The 16,069-nt window shown below is 52.5% G+C and overlaps 2 protein-coding genes across 2 annotated transcripts in view; one reads left to right on the plus strand and one right to left on the minus strand.

Moving 5' to 3' along the window:
* CDC45 (cell division cycle 45) overlaps nt 1-10,079 on the plus strand; it is a 37,576-nt gene extending 27,497 nt beyond the window's left edge. Inside the window, exons 14-19 of the mRNA XM_037497518.2 lie at nt 1,591-1,729; nt 1,811-1,894; nt 3,944-4,062; nt 6,767-6,843; nt 8,127-8,193; nt 9,665-10,079. Of these exons, the coding sequence (XP_037353415.1) occupies nt 1,591-1,729; nt 1,811-1,894; nt 3,944-4,062; nt 6,767-6,843; nt 8,127-8,191 (484 nt within the window). The 3' untranslated portion in view covers nt 8,192-8,193; nt 9,665-10,079. The remainder of the gene's footprint in view (nt 1-1,590; nt 1,730-1,810; nt 1,895-3,943; nt 4,063-6,766; nt 6,844-8,126; nt 8,194-9,664) is intronic.
* Nucleotides 10,080-12,234: 2,155 nt separating this feature from the next.
* Nucleotides 12,235-13,668, minus strand: CLDN5 (claudin 5). Its single transcript, XM_037497522.2, has one exon. It carries the CDS (start codon nt 13,497-13,499, stop codon nt 12,837-12,839), a length of 663 nt encoding a protein of 220 aa, XP_037353419.1. The 5' UTR covers nt 13,500-13,668; the 3' UTR covers nt 12,235-12,836.
* Between the last annotated feature and the right edge of the window lie 2,401 nt (nt 13,669-16,069).

Here is a 16,069-nt window from a genome sequence, read left to right on the forward strand (position 1 = left end):
TGTATATCTTACTGGTTTCTCCTCAGTGCCAGACACAATATGGAAAAGAGCTATGGCCAGTCAGGTGGGACTCCCAGGGGTTAGACAGCTCTTGCACCCTATTTCTTACCATGACCTTCTTGCACTCTTGGGTGGCGAAAACATCAGTTGTGGCTAATCATTTTGTGTCTCACGGTTTCTCTACTCCCTCCCCTGCTGAGGCCAACAATGTCCACTCTTGTCACCTATTGGTAGTCTATTTCCATTTCCTTATATATTGGGGTTTGTCATATTCCATTATTCTCTGATTGTATTATAAATGTATGTCTTAGGTTCTTGGTTTTGTAACCTAGTTGCTCTATTTTTACCTGGAAATCTGGGGAAATCCAAAACCTAAACTGCTGCGGCCCTCATCTCAGAATTGATGAATCAGTTTTAGACATTGTCTACTGAGTTCCTGCTATGACAAAAGAACCTTTTTTCCCCACATTGTTATTTCCCAGGGACCCTTCCTCTACTGCTCCCTCATGGAGGTCAGCCTTCTTTTTCTCTGACATGGACACCAGTGCTCCTTCCCCCTTGTCAGTACAGCTCTGTCACTATTTTTAGTGCTTTTGTAACTGTAACATTCTTAAATCTGTTCTTTTACCAGTGTCTCTAGTCTCCCTACTTTGTAAGAAAAGGAAATTAGCATCCCTGCTTTTTCCCTCTCCCATGCTTCCCAGTTTCTAAAATCTATACTTTTACATCTTCAAGGTTAATTACACTTATTCTTGGGCTTGAGACTAGAATGCAAGTTTTCTCAATAAGTAGTGTTACTTCATTCTGCTAATAAAATATTTCAGAATCACTGTATTTCCTGGAGCTCTTAATTGCCTCTTTATCATATCCAGTTGTTTTCCCAGCTTCCTTCAAGGAGGTATTCCCTGAGCGTCTTGTCAATTAGAACCAGAGGCTTTGTTTTCTGACTCTAGTCTGGGCCCTCAAATCTCTACACCTGCTCACCTGCTGCCCTCTGTCACCACCACTTAGACTGTACCCCTGGGTTAGAGCCAACATTTCTTTATTTATTATTATTATTTTTATTTTTTTAAGTGTTACCAGTATTTTTGTTTGTTTGTTTTTTAAAGATTTATTTATTTATATAAGCACTGGATACAGTCAGAAGCACGGGAGGGTGAGAGAATTCACCAGAGCCAGAGCGGGGAGCAGAACAGGCAGACTGACAAAATACACTGCTGAGGGGAGCAGTGGGTGCGGCAGGAAAGGTCTGTCGTGCCATGTGGGACCCTCACCGCTGGCGGCCGGGGATAGAACCGGCGCTGCAGAGGCTATGGGCAGCTTCGCAGCTCAGCGCTCAACCACTGCGCCACCAGGGGAGGCCCAGAGCCAACATTTCTTGAGATCCTTGTCTTTGTTTTTTTTACTGACACCAGCACCAAAGCTTCCCTTCTCTCATGTTCATCGCTGTGAATTTATACATTTTTTTTAATTCCTTCATGTGAAAGGAAATTCTGGAGGGAGAGTTTTGCACATACCTTCGTAATCCAGAGACGTTTGTGTTTGTGACTCAGCTAAAGTCATGTGTCTGCTGTGTTGTGTCTGTTACAGGAGTAATCTGGACAAGCTATACCATGGCCTGGAACTCGCTAAGAAACAGCTGCGAGCCACACAGCAAACAATCGCCAGTTGCCTCTGCACCAACCTTGTTATTTCCCAGGGACCCTTCCTCTACTGCTCCCTCATGGAGGTCAGCCTTCTTTTTCTCTGACATGGACACCAGGGCATGCCTGTTAGTAGCTCCCTCTGATTGTCTCCTTCCCCCCATCAGGGCGCCCCAGATGTCATGCTGTTCTCCAAGCCAGCATCCTTAAGCCTGCTCAGCAGACACCTGCTCAAGTCCTTTGTGTGTTCGGTGAGGAGATGGGTGGTGGGTGTCAAAAGTCAGGAACTTGGGCTGGGTATTAGAAACTTGACTACATGTAGCCTTTCACTAGCTGCAGGGCCTGGGTGAATCCCTTACTTTATCTGAGCTGTGTATTCCTCAGCTGATCCCTAGGAACTTTGTGGTTCCCACAAGTTCTGATTTCATTACTCACTTAAGGTGATTAGGGAGGAGCCTAATGGAGCACATGAAGCTGGGTAAGGGACTTATGTTCAGCTATGGCAAATCAGGGAAAGACAACATTGGTTGGAGCATGAACTTGCTTCCCAGCAAAACTTTATTTTTAGGGCTGACTTTCCCTTTTCTGTGTGTGGCTCTGTTTTTGTGTTTGGCCCAGGATACCCACTAAATCAGCTCACACTTAGGCAGAAGTCCCTTGCCTGCTTGTATCATGTTCCTGAGTGTGAACATGATAGGGATAACCCTGCACATTTCAACCATGAAAGTCTTTTTCTCTCCCCAGGTCAGCAATACATGTTTATTATTATTCATGAATGGTCCAAAAACTTACAAGGCCCATTACCATTATTATTACCACACAGATGAAATATCACTTATTGACATGGAGTGGAAATGACAGTTTCATGTATATTTATAATATATATACACAAACATATGTTCCCCTCCCCACCTTTCAGGGCTCATCACATACTGCTACAAAAATGGGAGGCATGAAGCTGGAGGAGTTCCAGTATACACAGCTCATTGAACTAGCTCAAGCATAAAAACTGAATTTTCTCTGTAAAAATAAATCTTCTTCAATCATTTTGATCTGACTTCAAACAAAGCAAATAATGAGTACCAATGATTTTCATCCTGTTCAACACAATTTAAAATGTAAAAGGGTCAACAGTTATGAAAAGTCCAGAAAAGGTAGAAGTTATTGGAATGAATAATGCATTTCACCAAAAAAATGTCTAGGGAAGATCATTTTTGCCCTGGCTCTCAAGTATTTAGGAGTCATAATTTACTAAACTCCAACAAGTTAAGCCAGAACAAACAGATGATAGAGAATTTATAATTTCACACTAGGTTTCACTAGTAGAAGAGCATCATTTACCTGGAAGATCATGAGTCACAATTAAAGAGCACATATACAAAACTATTTACTTTTCTCTTTTAAAAGTGCCACATACTATACTTATTTAAAAAAAGTGAACTAACAAGAACCACACATGGACTAATGAAAGAGAATCTTATTCTTCTTCCAGGATAAGGGTTTATGCCAGGAGCTACCTTAAACAAAACATTTAACAGGAGATAGCATCATTATCTGAATGTTAGGTAAAGGTGATCAAGTAATACCAAAGATGAACTAAGGACAAAACATGAGCTCTGAAGTCCTGTAGGCTGGCTTTTAATCTCAGCCATCTCAAGGCCTATTATTTGACCTTGAGCCTCATTTTCTCCTCTACAAAACAGTTGAATAAATACCCGCTTCACAGGCTCCATTCTTTAGTCAGACATTTATTAAGCAACCACCTGCCACCATCTGCCAGGCTATAATGTAGGATGACAAACCTTTGTATTCTTTGTATCCTGTAAACCTCTGTCCTAGACAAATCAAAACAGTTGGTCACCTTTGTTGTAGGGTATAGTGCCAGGGTAAATAGTGAAGTGAGGCTTCATAATGGAGTACTCAGACTAGTGAGAACAGATGGAGGGGTGGGTACTTGTAGCATCAGAGAGTGGCACATGCCTAGAGAAGGTGAAGCAGTGTGAGGGAGGGAGCTGGTGGGCGAGGGCTTCCTGAAGGAGGTCACAATTACATCAGGACCTTAGGGAGATAGGTAACAGCCTGGGACATTGGGGGTGGGCTTTGGTACAAGTGAAACCTGGGGGACAAGTTATTAGGGCCCTAAGGGCAGCAGCATGAGGATTTGAACCTCTCTTCCAGTGAGAGGGGCCCCCTGGAGCCTTTGGGGGAATGAGTAGCTGGTGCTGTTGAGGCATGTGGACACTGAGTGGTGCACTCACACTATGTGGGGCCCTGCCTAAGGGTGCACTTTGCCTTCACAGACAAAGAACCGGCGTTGTAAGCTGCTGCCTCTGGTGATGGCCGCCCCGCTAAGTGTGGAGCAGGGCACGGTGACCATGGTGGGCATTCCCCCAGAGACTGACAGCTCAGACAGAAAGAAGTGAGTCACCTTTTGCTTGTCCTGGGGCTACGGGGCCCTTGTGTATCATTGGTCCTGCTGCATGGGGTGGTGTTTGCCTTCAAGCTGCAAAGCTTTTCTACTACAAAGCACAAGAAAGCTTAAATTCACAGGCTGCAGGTTAGCCACCGAACCTGTTTTTCTCCTTGATTGTAGACTTCTGAATGCTTTTAGTTTGCTTTCCTAAATGAGTGATGAAATCAGCAAAGGCAGTCATTAGTCAGCATCCAGCATTTACACTGAGCAGGACACCTGGGATGGGCCCAGGCCATAGCCATGTGAGGTACCAAGCATTGGTGGATGAGAGTGGCCAGTGTATGGTGAGACTGGTCTGGAACTACCCCCCACTACTTTCCCTGTGGGTCATGTCTCAATCCTGAAAGAGGTTGTTAGGGCCTTGTTCTGAAAGTGCACCACAGAAACCAGCAGATGGAGGCCTCCGTCCTTGGGCTACAGGTAATGGGTTTTGCTATAAATTAACTTGAGACCTGTTAGTAGCCCCACCCCAGCATAACATAGCTGGAGGAGAGCAGAGGAATGGTGGGGCACTTGCTGTTCTCTATCTCACCCTATGCTAGAGCTGACCAAATCTTCCCAGGCCAGGATGTCTGGCTTCCCTGGGCAGACCAAGTCAGGTCAGCTGATGATGTGTGACACCTGCAGTGGGGTATAACCTGGTGCCCTGGTTCTGTGTGACCTTGGGCAAGAACCCCAGTACTCCCTGGGCCTAAACTCTCTTCCGAGAAATAAGCAATAATCAGGAGTTTCAGGCCAGCCATCCCAGAAATTAAGCTTCACCTGCAGGGTCCCAAGAGATCAACTGTGTGTGCATTGTCTTTGAAGCCATCATGGACAAGCATCCACTGTCTTCTTGGGGCCTCATGTTAACCTTTGGGGCTTCAAAATCTATCCCTGTGCCACCCCCATTTGTCAGGTTTACTGTTTGCTGAAACCCAAATTGAGAGATGTGCCAAACACCTTTAAAAGTTCAGCCACAGGCCTCCCTGGTGGCGCTGCAGGTTGAGCTCCGCGCTGCAGAGGCTGTCCGCAGCCTCTGCAGCGCAGGTTCGATTCCCAGCCGGCCAGGGAGATTCCCACATGGTGCGGCAGACCTCTCCTGTCGCACCCGCTGCTCCTCTGTCGCACCCGCACCCAGTGCTTTCGGTCTGTCTGCCTGTTCTGCTCCTCCTCTGTCTCTGGTGAATCCTCTCACCCTCCCGCGCCTCTGGCCTGTACCCCAGCTATTGTATAAATAAAAAATAAATGTTTTAAAAAAAAAAAGTTCAGCCATAAGAGCTGAGGACAGTCCACTGAGGTGCATGGGATATGCCCAGAGCACATGGCCGTACCCAAGCAGAGTCCCCGTACCTCCCTGGTTTGGGCAGCAAGTTGTGAGGGACTTTGCCCTTGCCCTCTCCTGTCAGTGTTGTGTTTCTTCTTGCTTACTACATCCAGGTCAGTTGTCACCAGCAGGTAGGGCCCATGGAACTCCTGGGTTCTTCCTGCCCTTACCACACTCTGCACAGCCAGGGAAACGTGTGGCCCATCCCACTGGCTCCCTGTCACTGTCCTTAGGTGCTTGCCTCCTAGGTGGAGTCAGGCCTATGCTTTCTAGCATATCCTAAGGGGCATCCTTGGTCAGATGATGAGTGATGGCAGGCAACAGGACGCTGCCACCTGGCACCCCAAAATGACTAACTCCATGGGCTCTACTGGGGCAGCAGAGGGGCTGAGGATCACCCAGAGTCCTGCGCCCCTGGGTGTTTCTAATTAGCTCCTCTTGGTCTCTGCTAGTGAGGACACTGGTCTTGAGTCTGGATCAATCCTGATTCAGCTGTCTTGAGCTTTGAACTTCTGGGTCTGCAAAGACCACTTAGCAGTAAGTTGGGACAGATAATAGACTTTGTTTGAGATAAGTGCTTTCATGTTGACACACTGCTTTCCAAAACTCTGCTGTGGTCTCAGATTCATAGTCATGCTGGAGTTTCCAAGGTGCCAGCAAACACTGCCCTCAGGGGCCATTATGGTGGTCTCTTCACTGGTTGTCCATCACTGTGCTTTGCTGGTCAGCAATCAGCTCTGATTGATCAGTCTCCTGTGAGTTTCCATGAAGTCTCAAAGTATATATATCCCTCTGTCCTCCATGACACGCCTGTTCTCCCTTCCCCACAACATTCCCTCCACTGGCAGCCCTTGCCAGTGGAGGTTCTGCACTCTCAGAGGGTAGTTCTGACTTTTTGCTGGACTTGGTCCTCTTGGCAACTCAGGCTGGGCTGCATCCCTGGGTTCTCCCTCCCTGCTGCCCTTACCATGCCACATAGCAGCTGCACTCCACACCCAACCCTGGAAGTTCCATCCAGTCCCGCCATGCTGTATGAGTCCAGGTCTCAGCTGAGACCGCCCCCCCCCCCCAACCAGGTGACAGCACAGTGCTGTGTACTGGGAGACTGCAGTCAGCGCCATTGGCTTGAAGCCCTGAGAAGGCAAAGGATGCGCCCAGCCTGAACTGAGAAGCGCTCAGCTGGAGCAGGTAGAGAGTAGCAACATAAGATGGTGATGGTCAGTGAGTGGAGTAAGACCTCAGAGGGTGTCAACCACTGGTCGAGTGGCTAGGGTGGAGTCTACACTAATTCTTATATCCTGGGGGTGTGAGAAGGGTCTCCCATTGCCTCTCGTGTGTCCACAGCTTTTTTGGGCGGGCGTTTGAGAAGGCAGCAGAAGGCACTAATTCCAGGACACTGCACAACCATTTTGACCTCTCAGGTAAGAGTGTCCTGCCCAGGAGCCCCCTTCACGGTCATCTGATCTTGGAACCAGAGAAGCTGGCATCACTGGAGCTTCTAGCTGGCAGCCTTCTCATTGTCCTGGAACCAACCCTGGTTGGTTTCTCCTGCGGTCTTTCACCCTGGCTGTAGTCAGCCACCTTCTCACTGTGTCCACCCATGGTCATCCTCTGTCATCCTCTTTGCCTACTGTGTTTGTGTCCAAATCTCCTTTATAAGGACACCAGTCCGATTAGGTTACCCACCCTAATGGCTTCATTTAACCATAATTCTTTAAAGGCTCCATCTCCATGTAGTTAGATGCTAAGTTGCAAGGAGTTAGAGCTTCAACATTGAGCTTATTAGGAGGGATATACTTTGCCACCTCTCAGAAAGGACTGTCTCACATCACCACCACTGATTCTTTAATGGTGACAAGTCACTGTCAGTGGATAACCCCATTTATTTCATAATTTGTTCGGGTGTCTAGAGCTAGGTTTTTCACTCTGGGCCCACACTGCAGCTTTAGGTTGGATGGGTCCAATAGCAGCCATGCTCCCTGTTTCCTGCCTACCACACAGGAAAGATTGGCAGCTGACCTGCAGAATGTCCAGCCTGTTCCACAAAGGGAGGATTTGGGGACCAGGAACTGCTTGGCTTTCCCTGTGGGTGGAAAGCTGGAAGGTGGAAAGTGGGGTGTCGGGTGGATTTGGAGGATGCTTTTGGGCTGCGCCTGGGGTACCTGGAGCCATTGCCTAAGGGGTGAGCTACTCTCAGAACCAGCCAGCCCAGTTTTGCTCTGTCTGAGCCTGTGGGCCCTCCGGAGACATGGGCAATTGCATTATGGTCTCTCCTATAGAAGAGGACATGGAAGCTGAGATACTGGCCTCCTGCTGAATCAGAGGCTTAGGGGGCAGGGCTCTGCCAGCAGGGTGGGAAGGCCAGTCTCTGCCCCAGGTCTGTGGTGTTCTGAGTCCCTGGGTGCTCTCTGCTGACTGCCCTGGCTGCCCAGAGGGTCCTCCCCACAGACCACAGCTCCAGCCTTGCCAACAGCAGCCAAGAATTTCTGAGGATTAAGTACAGAGAGACAGAAAAATGTAACCTCTAAGTCCAGGATATTCCAAGCCATTAAGGAATCTTGTACATTTTGGAATGTGCTGGAGTCTTGTTCCTCTTAGACAGTTGGGGAGAGGAAGTTAATATGCTTGACTTGTTTTTCTCATCGCTCCCTCACTCCGTCCCTGCTCCTCCCGTCTCACAGATGTTTTTCTTTCATTACTTCAGTAATTGAACTGAAAGCAGAGGATCGGAGCAAGTTTCTGGATGCACTTGTTTCTCTCTTGTCCTGAGGGTAAGTTGGGAGGGGCAGGAGCTGACTGGGTTCCCGTGGAGCTCCACAGAGGACTCAGGTGGTCCTGCTGCAGGGCTCGGCTCTGTCCAGGTTGTCACGAGTGTCCCTGATATCCTGCTTCTCCTCAGCCATGGTCCTCCTCAAGCCAGGCTTCTGCTTGGGCTTCAGATCTGAGCAGGGCTCCTGAAGAAACTTGGGGCCAACAATTTTTCCCCAGAAATGTCTGTCCCTAGGCTGCTGTCAGTGCCACAATGAGCCATTTTTGAGAAAGCTAATTTCATTAAACTCCTGGAATCCCTTCTGAAAGAACCAGCACAGACTCTGGTCACACAGTGGGTGGTCATCAGCATGCACCGCATGTGGGACACACAGACCTGTACCTCCAGGAACAAGGGCTGCCTCTTGTGGGGTGGGGAGTACCTGGAGAATTGCTCCTTTTGAAACCTTGCTTCAGTCTCTGAGTGGGAGCCCACAAAAACATCTTCCTGGGCTGCTGTATGCCTAGTTTTTGGGAAAGCAAAGCTTTGGGCAGCTACTTAGCTAAGTACTATAAAATGTCTTCTCTGCTTGGCCCCTCACTGACAGCTTACTGTGATACTGGATGCCTCACCAACCAGGGCTCTCTCAGTGCCCCTACATGCCACCTCTTTCTTGAGGAACTCCATAGGAAATGGGCCAGGGGCCTACTCAGTGACTTTTTTAAGCCAGAGTTTTCTGCTTTGTGGATGCCCATGCCCAGCCCTGTATCTCCTCAAGCCCTGGCCTGAAACCACTGTTATGGCAGAAGGGCCCTGTTAAGGTAGAGAGGGTCCCCTTCTGCTGGCCCAGGGTCCACCCAATGCCCCGGTGTGTGGTGAGCTGAAAGCTGCAAGGGGCGGGTTCCCATATCCCTGTGGAAGTCCCAGTGGGCTCTGCTAAGAACAGCATAGGGGTTCTCAGGGATCCAGAGTCCCTCAGGGTGAGCTGGGGTACACAGGATCAGACAGTTGGAGGAGATGTGGGGTCAAACCCTTTGGGTACCTCACAGACAAGCTGAGCCTGTTTTCTCATCTCACCCCTTTGGACCTCATGATAGGGCCTTAGGGTCAGAGCAGAGGTGAAAATCTGCGACTCAAATCAAAGATTACAAGTGGGGACTCTTCTGTGATGTGTTCTGCCACCAAGACAGTACAGGTTAGGTGAGCTGGGAAGGGGAAAAGCCATGTGAGTATCCCCCCACGAGGTGGCGTCTGCAAGGTGAAGAGGTTCTGGGGACACCATAAGACCATACATACAGCAACCTGGACCTGCCCTAGGGAGAGGTCCTCTGCCCATGGGCCCCCCCACCCCCACTCACACACACCCCTGTGAGTGGAGGAGGTGACTCAGAAATAGCCCAGCTCGTTGAGGGGAAGGCCTGGGCATTTGTTTATTTAATTTGGGAAGGCTTTAAAATTGTTTGAAATTTACTTCTTTCTTTCTTCTTTTTCAGCATTTGATTTCTTCAAAAATGACTTCCTCCTTATTTATGTTAACTGGCTTTTATTTAGATAGTAAGTTATAGATATAGTTTTAGAATTGGGGACAGTTGGTTTTTAATGAAATAAAATGCTTATTTTAGTTTCCATTTTTCCATCTTTATTCCCATCACAGAGCCAACTCTTGATTGTGCCCTAAGCCTTCTGTGGGTCCAGAGGAGTCTTGATCCTGTGTGCTGGGTGCCCTTGGAAGGCCAGCAGGAAATCAGCACAATGGGTACTTGCCCAGATTAGTTCGGGGACAAAATTGTGATGCACTGACCACTGCCCAGCAATACCATAGGGACCTAGCTGTCCACCCTCCCACCACTTCCTGTGCATCAAGCCTCAACAGCATCGTTTGACCAATCCTCCATCAGTCCCCACCCACCCACCAGAGCCCTCATCCATTATCCAGGTGCCCACCACTCCCACGAGCACACAGCTGGTCCCACCAGGCATCTGGGTGAGTCAGGCACAGATAGCTAGAGCCTAAGCTAAGATGGGCAGGGTTGTCTGAGTGGCCGCGGACAGAGACACCATGTGCCCATGGCCTCACCCATATGCTGGTCACAGAAGGTCCAGACTGGGTGGGACCATCGCAGCCTCCAAGATCTTCAGAGCATCAAGGATTTCCAGTTAAGAGAGCTGTGGGATCAGCGGGTCCTACCTGCCAGATGTCTCTGAGCACCTGCAAGGGTAGAGGGGATCAGGAGACGAGGAGGATGCCATGAGGTTCCTGGCCTTCGGGGTAGAAGAGTGCTGTTTAAACAAGTGGCAGAGAAGCCATCTGTGACCCCCACCTGAGGCATGGGTACTAGGGAAGCAGGGAGGCTGAAGGGCCATCCATGATCACCTGGCTGTGGCACCTGAGGCAGTGGGAGGAGGAAACATGGTTTGGGCAGGCATTAGTTTGGGGGTGGGGAAAGAACCACTCAGAAAAGAGTGGCCTACAACTGAGGATGCAGGTAAGTGTAGCCATCTTAGGTGGTCATCAAAAGTGGCCAGCAGGCACAGTGGGGTCAGCTGGATTAGAGGCCAGCTCCTCTCCCTGACCCAGCAACGGCATCACCAGGAGCAGGGCTGCCTTTCCAGGCGTGGGTCAGCTAACAGGAGTTGGCCCTCCCAGGACTCTTAAGCTGCCTGCCCTGGCCATTTGCAAAAGCTGGTGCTGTGCTGATGCTTGGGGCCTGAAGGAGTCAGAGCTCTGTACTGGGAAAGGGCTTGCACTCCTGGCCCAATACCGTGCATGCCCAATTTGTGTGCCCTGAGCTGGTTCTTGGTCCGTGCTGCACAGAGCAGAGAGAAGGACAGAGGGCCTGCTGAGGGCTGCCCATATGGGGGTCGTCCCGTTGTTGGGAGCTCAGGTCACCAGATAAATTGACTTTCCTGAAAGTCCCACTCCCCGACTGACTTCCCTGAATCTGCCTGGGATCTGGAGCAGTGTTCATAGCATCTGCTAAGTCCATACCCTCCGGTTCTCCCCTTTCCTTATGATAGGGAATCTGGTCAATCTTGGGAGAGATCTTGCTGCTGGATGCAACCCAGATACCTAAGCTCAGCACTGGCGGCAGATACCAATCTTTCCTACGTGTGTTTGAAGCCCCTTTGCAGCACCCACTCCATGTACTGATATCTTCTGCCCTTTGGCAGATGTAAAAGTGCATTTTTAATTCAGAATACCTAATCAGGCTAGAAAAAACAAGCTCTCAGTTGTAAAACTCTGGCCTTTTCTGCCATGCTGCAACCCTCCTCCCAGATGGCTGATCAGGGCCAGCACTGGCCCTCAGGGATCCCAGCCCCTTCCCTCTGACCCCCAACACACACAAGTTACATGGTGCTTCCAGCATGACTGGCACAGAGGTGCTGATGTCTGGACTGGACACCAGGCTAGAAGGGTGTGTACAGAGCTACATAAAGACTGGCCAAAGGGCCTGGGGTTGGAGCAGAGCCTAGGCACTCAGGGCAACTGGCTGCCAGTGCCTCCTTCCCATGGCAAAGTGTTCATCCTATAGCTAGTTTTCCTGGAGCCATGCACACATCCCGAATTTGTCCGTTTCCACAGCACTGTTGGTAGAAAGGGCCTGGTGGGTGTTGTGCAGATGTCCGTGACCATTTGGTGACCTGGAAATAGAGGCCTGAGAGGGATGTGGGAAGCACCCCCACTGTGGTTCATGGAGCTCAGGCTCTTCCAGGTAAAGCCAGCAGCCTGGCAGCTCTGCCTCAGTACTTCATTCCAAGATCCCCACTTACTGGCAGGAGTTGTAGGAGGGGTGGGCTCTGCATGTCTGCTCAGAAAAACCCCCAGGGTTCAGCAGCTGCTGCTGTTGACTACACATCTCACCTTCCTGGGTTGCTGTGAGCTGTGACTGTTTTCCAGCCTGTAGGAAGGTGTCTAGGAAGCTTGGAGGGCCCAAAAAAAGACCATGGGATCTTCTGGACCTCAGAGGCAGTGCTGGGAAGCCTGTTCAGGAGGGAACAGTGGGTGGGTGGATGAACGGGGCTGCTGGGGACAGGACAGAGAACATGACACAGGAGGGAGGGTGTTGAAACCATTTACTAAACAAATTATTACCCTCCCCATAAGCTGCGCAGGGCCCCAGCCCCACACCCAGGGTCTGGTGTCCATAAGCCTCCCTTTGGGAGCTTGCCGGGTGAGGTCCAAGTCTCTTCGTCCTGGGTTCAGGTCCCGCCTACGGGGCCAAGGCCGGCTGCACATTTCTCCCGCAGCCTTGGGTTCTTTATTCTTTTGCCTCTCTGGAATCAGGAGGAGCCCGTGGGGATGACTGCGGCATCCAAGACCCGCAGAGTCAGGGAGAGAAGAGGCATTTTCAGTCCAGTGGCTACAAGACAGGTGGATCGCGCGCCCCACAAAGATAAGAGTCGGCGGTGCGCGCAGAAAAAGAAACTGAGCGAGTCCTCCAAGTTCTTTCGCTGGCTCGGGGCAGGGCGCGGCTGGTGGCTGACGGAACAGGCTGGGAGCAGATTTCTGCCTGCGGGCCGCGTCCTGGAGTAGTGGCGGTTCTGCGGAGCCTGTGTTCGGCGCCGCGCGGCCCAGCGGAGTTCGCCGTCCATGCAGGGCTCCCTGGGCCAGTGTCCGGCTCGCGGGCGTGATTGTCGCGAGGAAACCCGCGGTGCTCGGCGCGCTCAGACGTAGTTCTTTTTGTCGTAGTCGCCGCTGGCCGCGGGTCGCCGCGGCGCGGAGTACTTGACCGGGACCGGGAAGCCGAGGTCTGGGCGGCCGGCGCCAACCCAGGCGCCGCAGCACACGAGGCCGCCGCCGCACATGAGCAGGGCCGAGGCAGCCCAGCCGATGTACAGCGCTGCGCCCAGCTCATACTTCTGCGACATGGGCACGCTTGGGTCGTAGAACTCGCGGACCACGATGTTGGCGAACCAGCAAAGTGGCACCAGCGCCAGCAACCCGCAGAGCGCATAGAGCGCGCCGCCCGTGAGGGCCACGCGCGCCTTCCCGGGGCCGGGGGCCACGCAGGTGGTGCACTGCGCGCCCGCCAGGCTCACAAAGAGCGCAACCAGCGCCAGGAGCACGGCGCTGACCGTGAGAGCCCGAGCCGCCTGCACTTCGGTACTCAGGGCTAGCACTGAGTCGTACACCTTGCACTGCATGTGCCCGGTGCTCTGCACCACACACGACATCCACAGCCCCTTCCAGGTGGTCTGCGCCGTCACGATGTTGTGGTCCAAGAAGGCGGTCACCTGCCACATGGGCAGTCCGCACGCCAGGATCAAGCCCACCCATCCCACCAGGCACAGCACCAGCCCGAGGATCTCCAGCGCCGCGGACCCCATGGCTGGAGGCAAGACGCGCGTCCGACGGTCCAGGGGCCTGCGGGCGGACGCCGAGGTACCTCCGGCGAGGCGCTCGGGCCCTAAACGGGCCCTACTACCTCCGCGCCCGCGCCTCGGCTCGCAGTCCTTTCTGTCCGTCCGCCCAGCGGGTCTGCAGCTCAGCCTCGGGTCTGAGGGCGCCTCCAGGGGGGCTTCCCATTTGAAGGTCGGGGGTGGATCTGTCCCCCGGGCCCGGCCCCCCGGCCCTGAACAGCCAATCCGCGCGCGGGTTATCGACCCGCAACCAATCACAGCCCACCCCCCTCCCCGTAGCCGGAGTTAGAGAAATAACAGTGTGTGCCGGGAGCGAAAAGTGCAGGGACCCCCTCAGCCTTGCCGCCACCCCTAGCCCACAACCACAGTTGTCCTAGTCTCCGCCGAGGGCGGTAGGGGCTGCCCTGGGGTGGCTGCACGCACACTCCGCGAGCCTCTTCCCGCGTATCCCTGCCCAACCGCTTCATTAGCTGACAAGAACCTGGGCTTGCACTAACATCCCTAATCACAGCCCTGAATATAAGCCTGAAGGTCCCTACTAACCTTGCCCGCTCTGAAGCTTGCCCTGGATTCCATGTTCAGCCCAGGTCCTTTCTGTGCAGTGCCCCTCCGAGTCCTGGCGCTGTCTGTCCCATTGGTCAAGCCTCTGCCGGTCAGGCCAGGGGCTCCAGATTCTTCCAAGATCCTACCCAGCAATACTGCCCAACAAATTCCCTGCCTGCCTGGGGCCAGAGGCGCCAGCAGGAAGCAGGCGGCACAGGGGCCTTCCCACTGCCTCCCTGACCCTTACTGCCCTTGTGCGCCTCTAGGGCTTCCCAGATGGTGAACCTTCCAAACAGCTGCTCAACTTCCGGAGATATTGCCCATCCCCCATCCTCAGAGGCCCAGCTCAGGTGACACCACTTCAGGAAGTCCCCAGTGTTCCCCAATATACAGCACACAGACTTCTCCCCCTAAAAGCTGCTGGTGGCTTCAGGCCTAGCTGCTGCTCTGACCCTTAGATAGGAGAGACACAAAGGGATATGTTGGGACTGTGCCCTCCCACCAGTGGCAGTTTTACCCCTGGTACCCCAGCCTCCAGGCCACCCTCCGGAAGCCAACTTGGAGTTTCCTGGTTAGGAGGAAGAACCCCCATCCTCACTGGAGGCGGAGGTGCGGATTTCCGGGCTTTCTTCTGCACAATGGCCCAGCCATTTCTTGAAAGGCCTATGGGGATGGCTCTGGGACCCCCAGAGGCTTAGGTGGGGATACTAGGCCTGAAACTTATAACCCCATGGGGGCACCAGCTCCCTTTCTGGGAGACCTCTCCCCATTCCTTGTCCCCACTGGTGTGGTGAGAGGCCCCTCTGCAGAGGAAGCATGGCATGGAAGCCTGCCACACGCCCAGAGCTTTGACAAACCTTCCTCCTAGGTTCTGCTTTCTTCTCCCTCCTCACATGGTTCCGAGTTAAAGCCAGCACCCTGACTGTCCAGTGTAGGGAGGCACTAAAGATAAGTTTGCCTGTGGGTGGGGCCTGGGTTTGGGGCAGTTTTGCCCCCCTTCTTAACCCCCATCTTCACCTCAATGCACAGGATGGGGCTCTGAGGACCAATGCCTCCGTCCTCCCAGACACCACATCACTTGTTGCTTCCCTCCTACAGCAGACCCATGGCCACTTCCCCACCAGCCTGCAGACCTCCCTGGACACCCCTTCCCCACATCTAATCCAGCAGACTCAGTGGTACCACTTACCCTACCCTCTCTCTGCCTCTCCCCCCAGCCCAAGTCCTTGCCCAGGATCTTCCCACTACCCTTCTCACTGCTATCTGTCCATGGTAACCCCACTGCAGCCTCTCTGGCCTCCTGGCCTCTGTTGAGTTCTCTTGAGTCTTTCTCCTGAGGGCAACTGTGTCATCCCGGCAGGCCCCTCTCCTGGCTCACACTCTGCCTAAAACATCTGTGGCTCAAGATGCCTGAAGACACAGTGTTGAGTCCCAGGAGTGGTTCATGGGGATGTGCACCCACCTGTGTTTGGCCTGGACAGTCCTGCCGCACACACTCCACACTCCATCCAGACTGCACCCTCAGACTAGTGCGTCTTTCACCCACGGCCTCTTCTGCCCACAGTGCATGTCTCTTGGGTAGGGGCCTGTTCTCCCTGTAAGTTGTGCCAGTGAGGCCACTTCCTCCTGGATGCCTTTCTACCACCCCACCCCAGCATGGTTCCTAGAAGCCCACTGGAACTGTCCATGTGCTTGCTGGTCTTTCCAACAGTGTCCAGGAATGAGCCTCAGCACAGTGACTGTCTTCATGCACCTGTCCTGGGCACAGGAATGCCCGTGATCACAGCTGACCTATGGCTGCCTGAAGCCGTGACAGCCAGCTGAAGACTGCAGCCAGCAGAAGACGCCCCTCCTTCATCAGTCTCCTCTCTACCATCCCAGCACCCAACTCCAGTCTGGAACCCTGAGGTGGTGCCAGCAAGCCCATGTCTCTTTGGGAACAGGCTCACAGTATCTTAGGAGACTGATGGAGGAACCTCAGCCTCATAATCTGA

The sequence above is a fragment of the Talpa occidentalis genome, unplaced genomic scaffold (assembly GCF_014898055.3).
Source record: "Talpa occidentalis isolate TD23 unplaced genomic scaffold, MPIMG_talOcc4v2.1 talOcc4.8, whole genome shotgun sequence".
Classification (NCBI taxonomy): domain Eukaryota; kingdom Metazoa; phylum Chordata; class Mammalia; order Eulipotyphla; family Talpidae; genus Talpa; species Talpa occidentalis.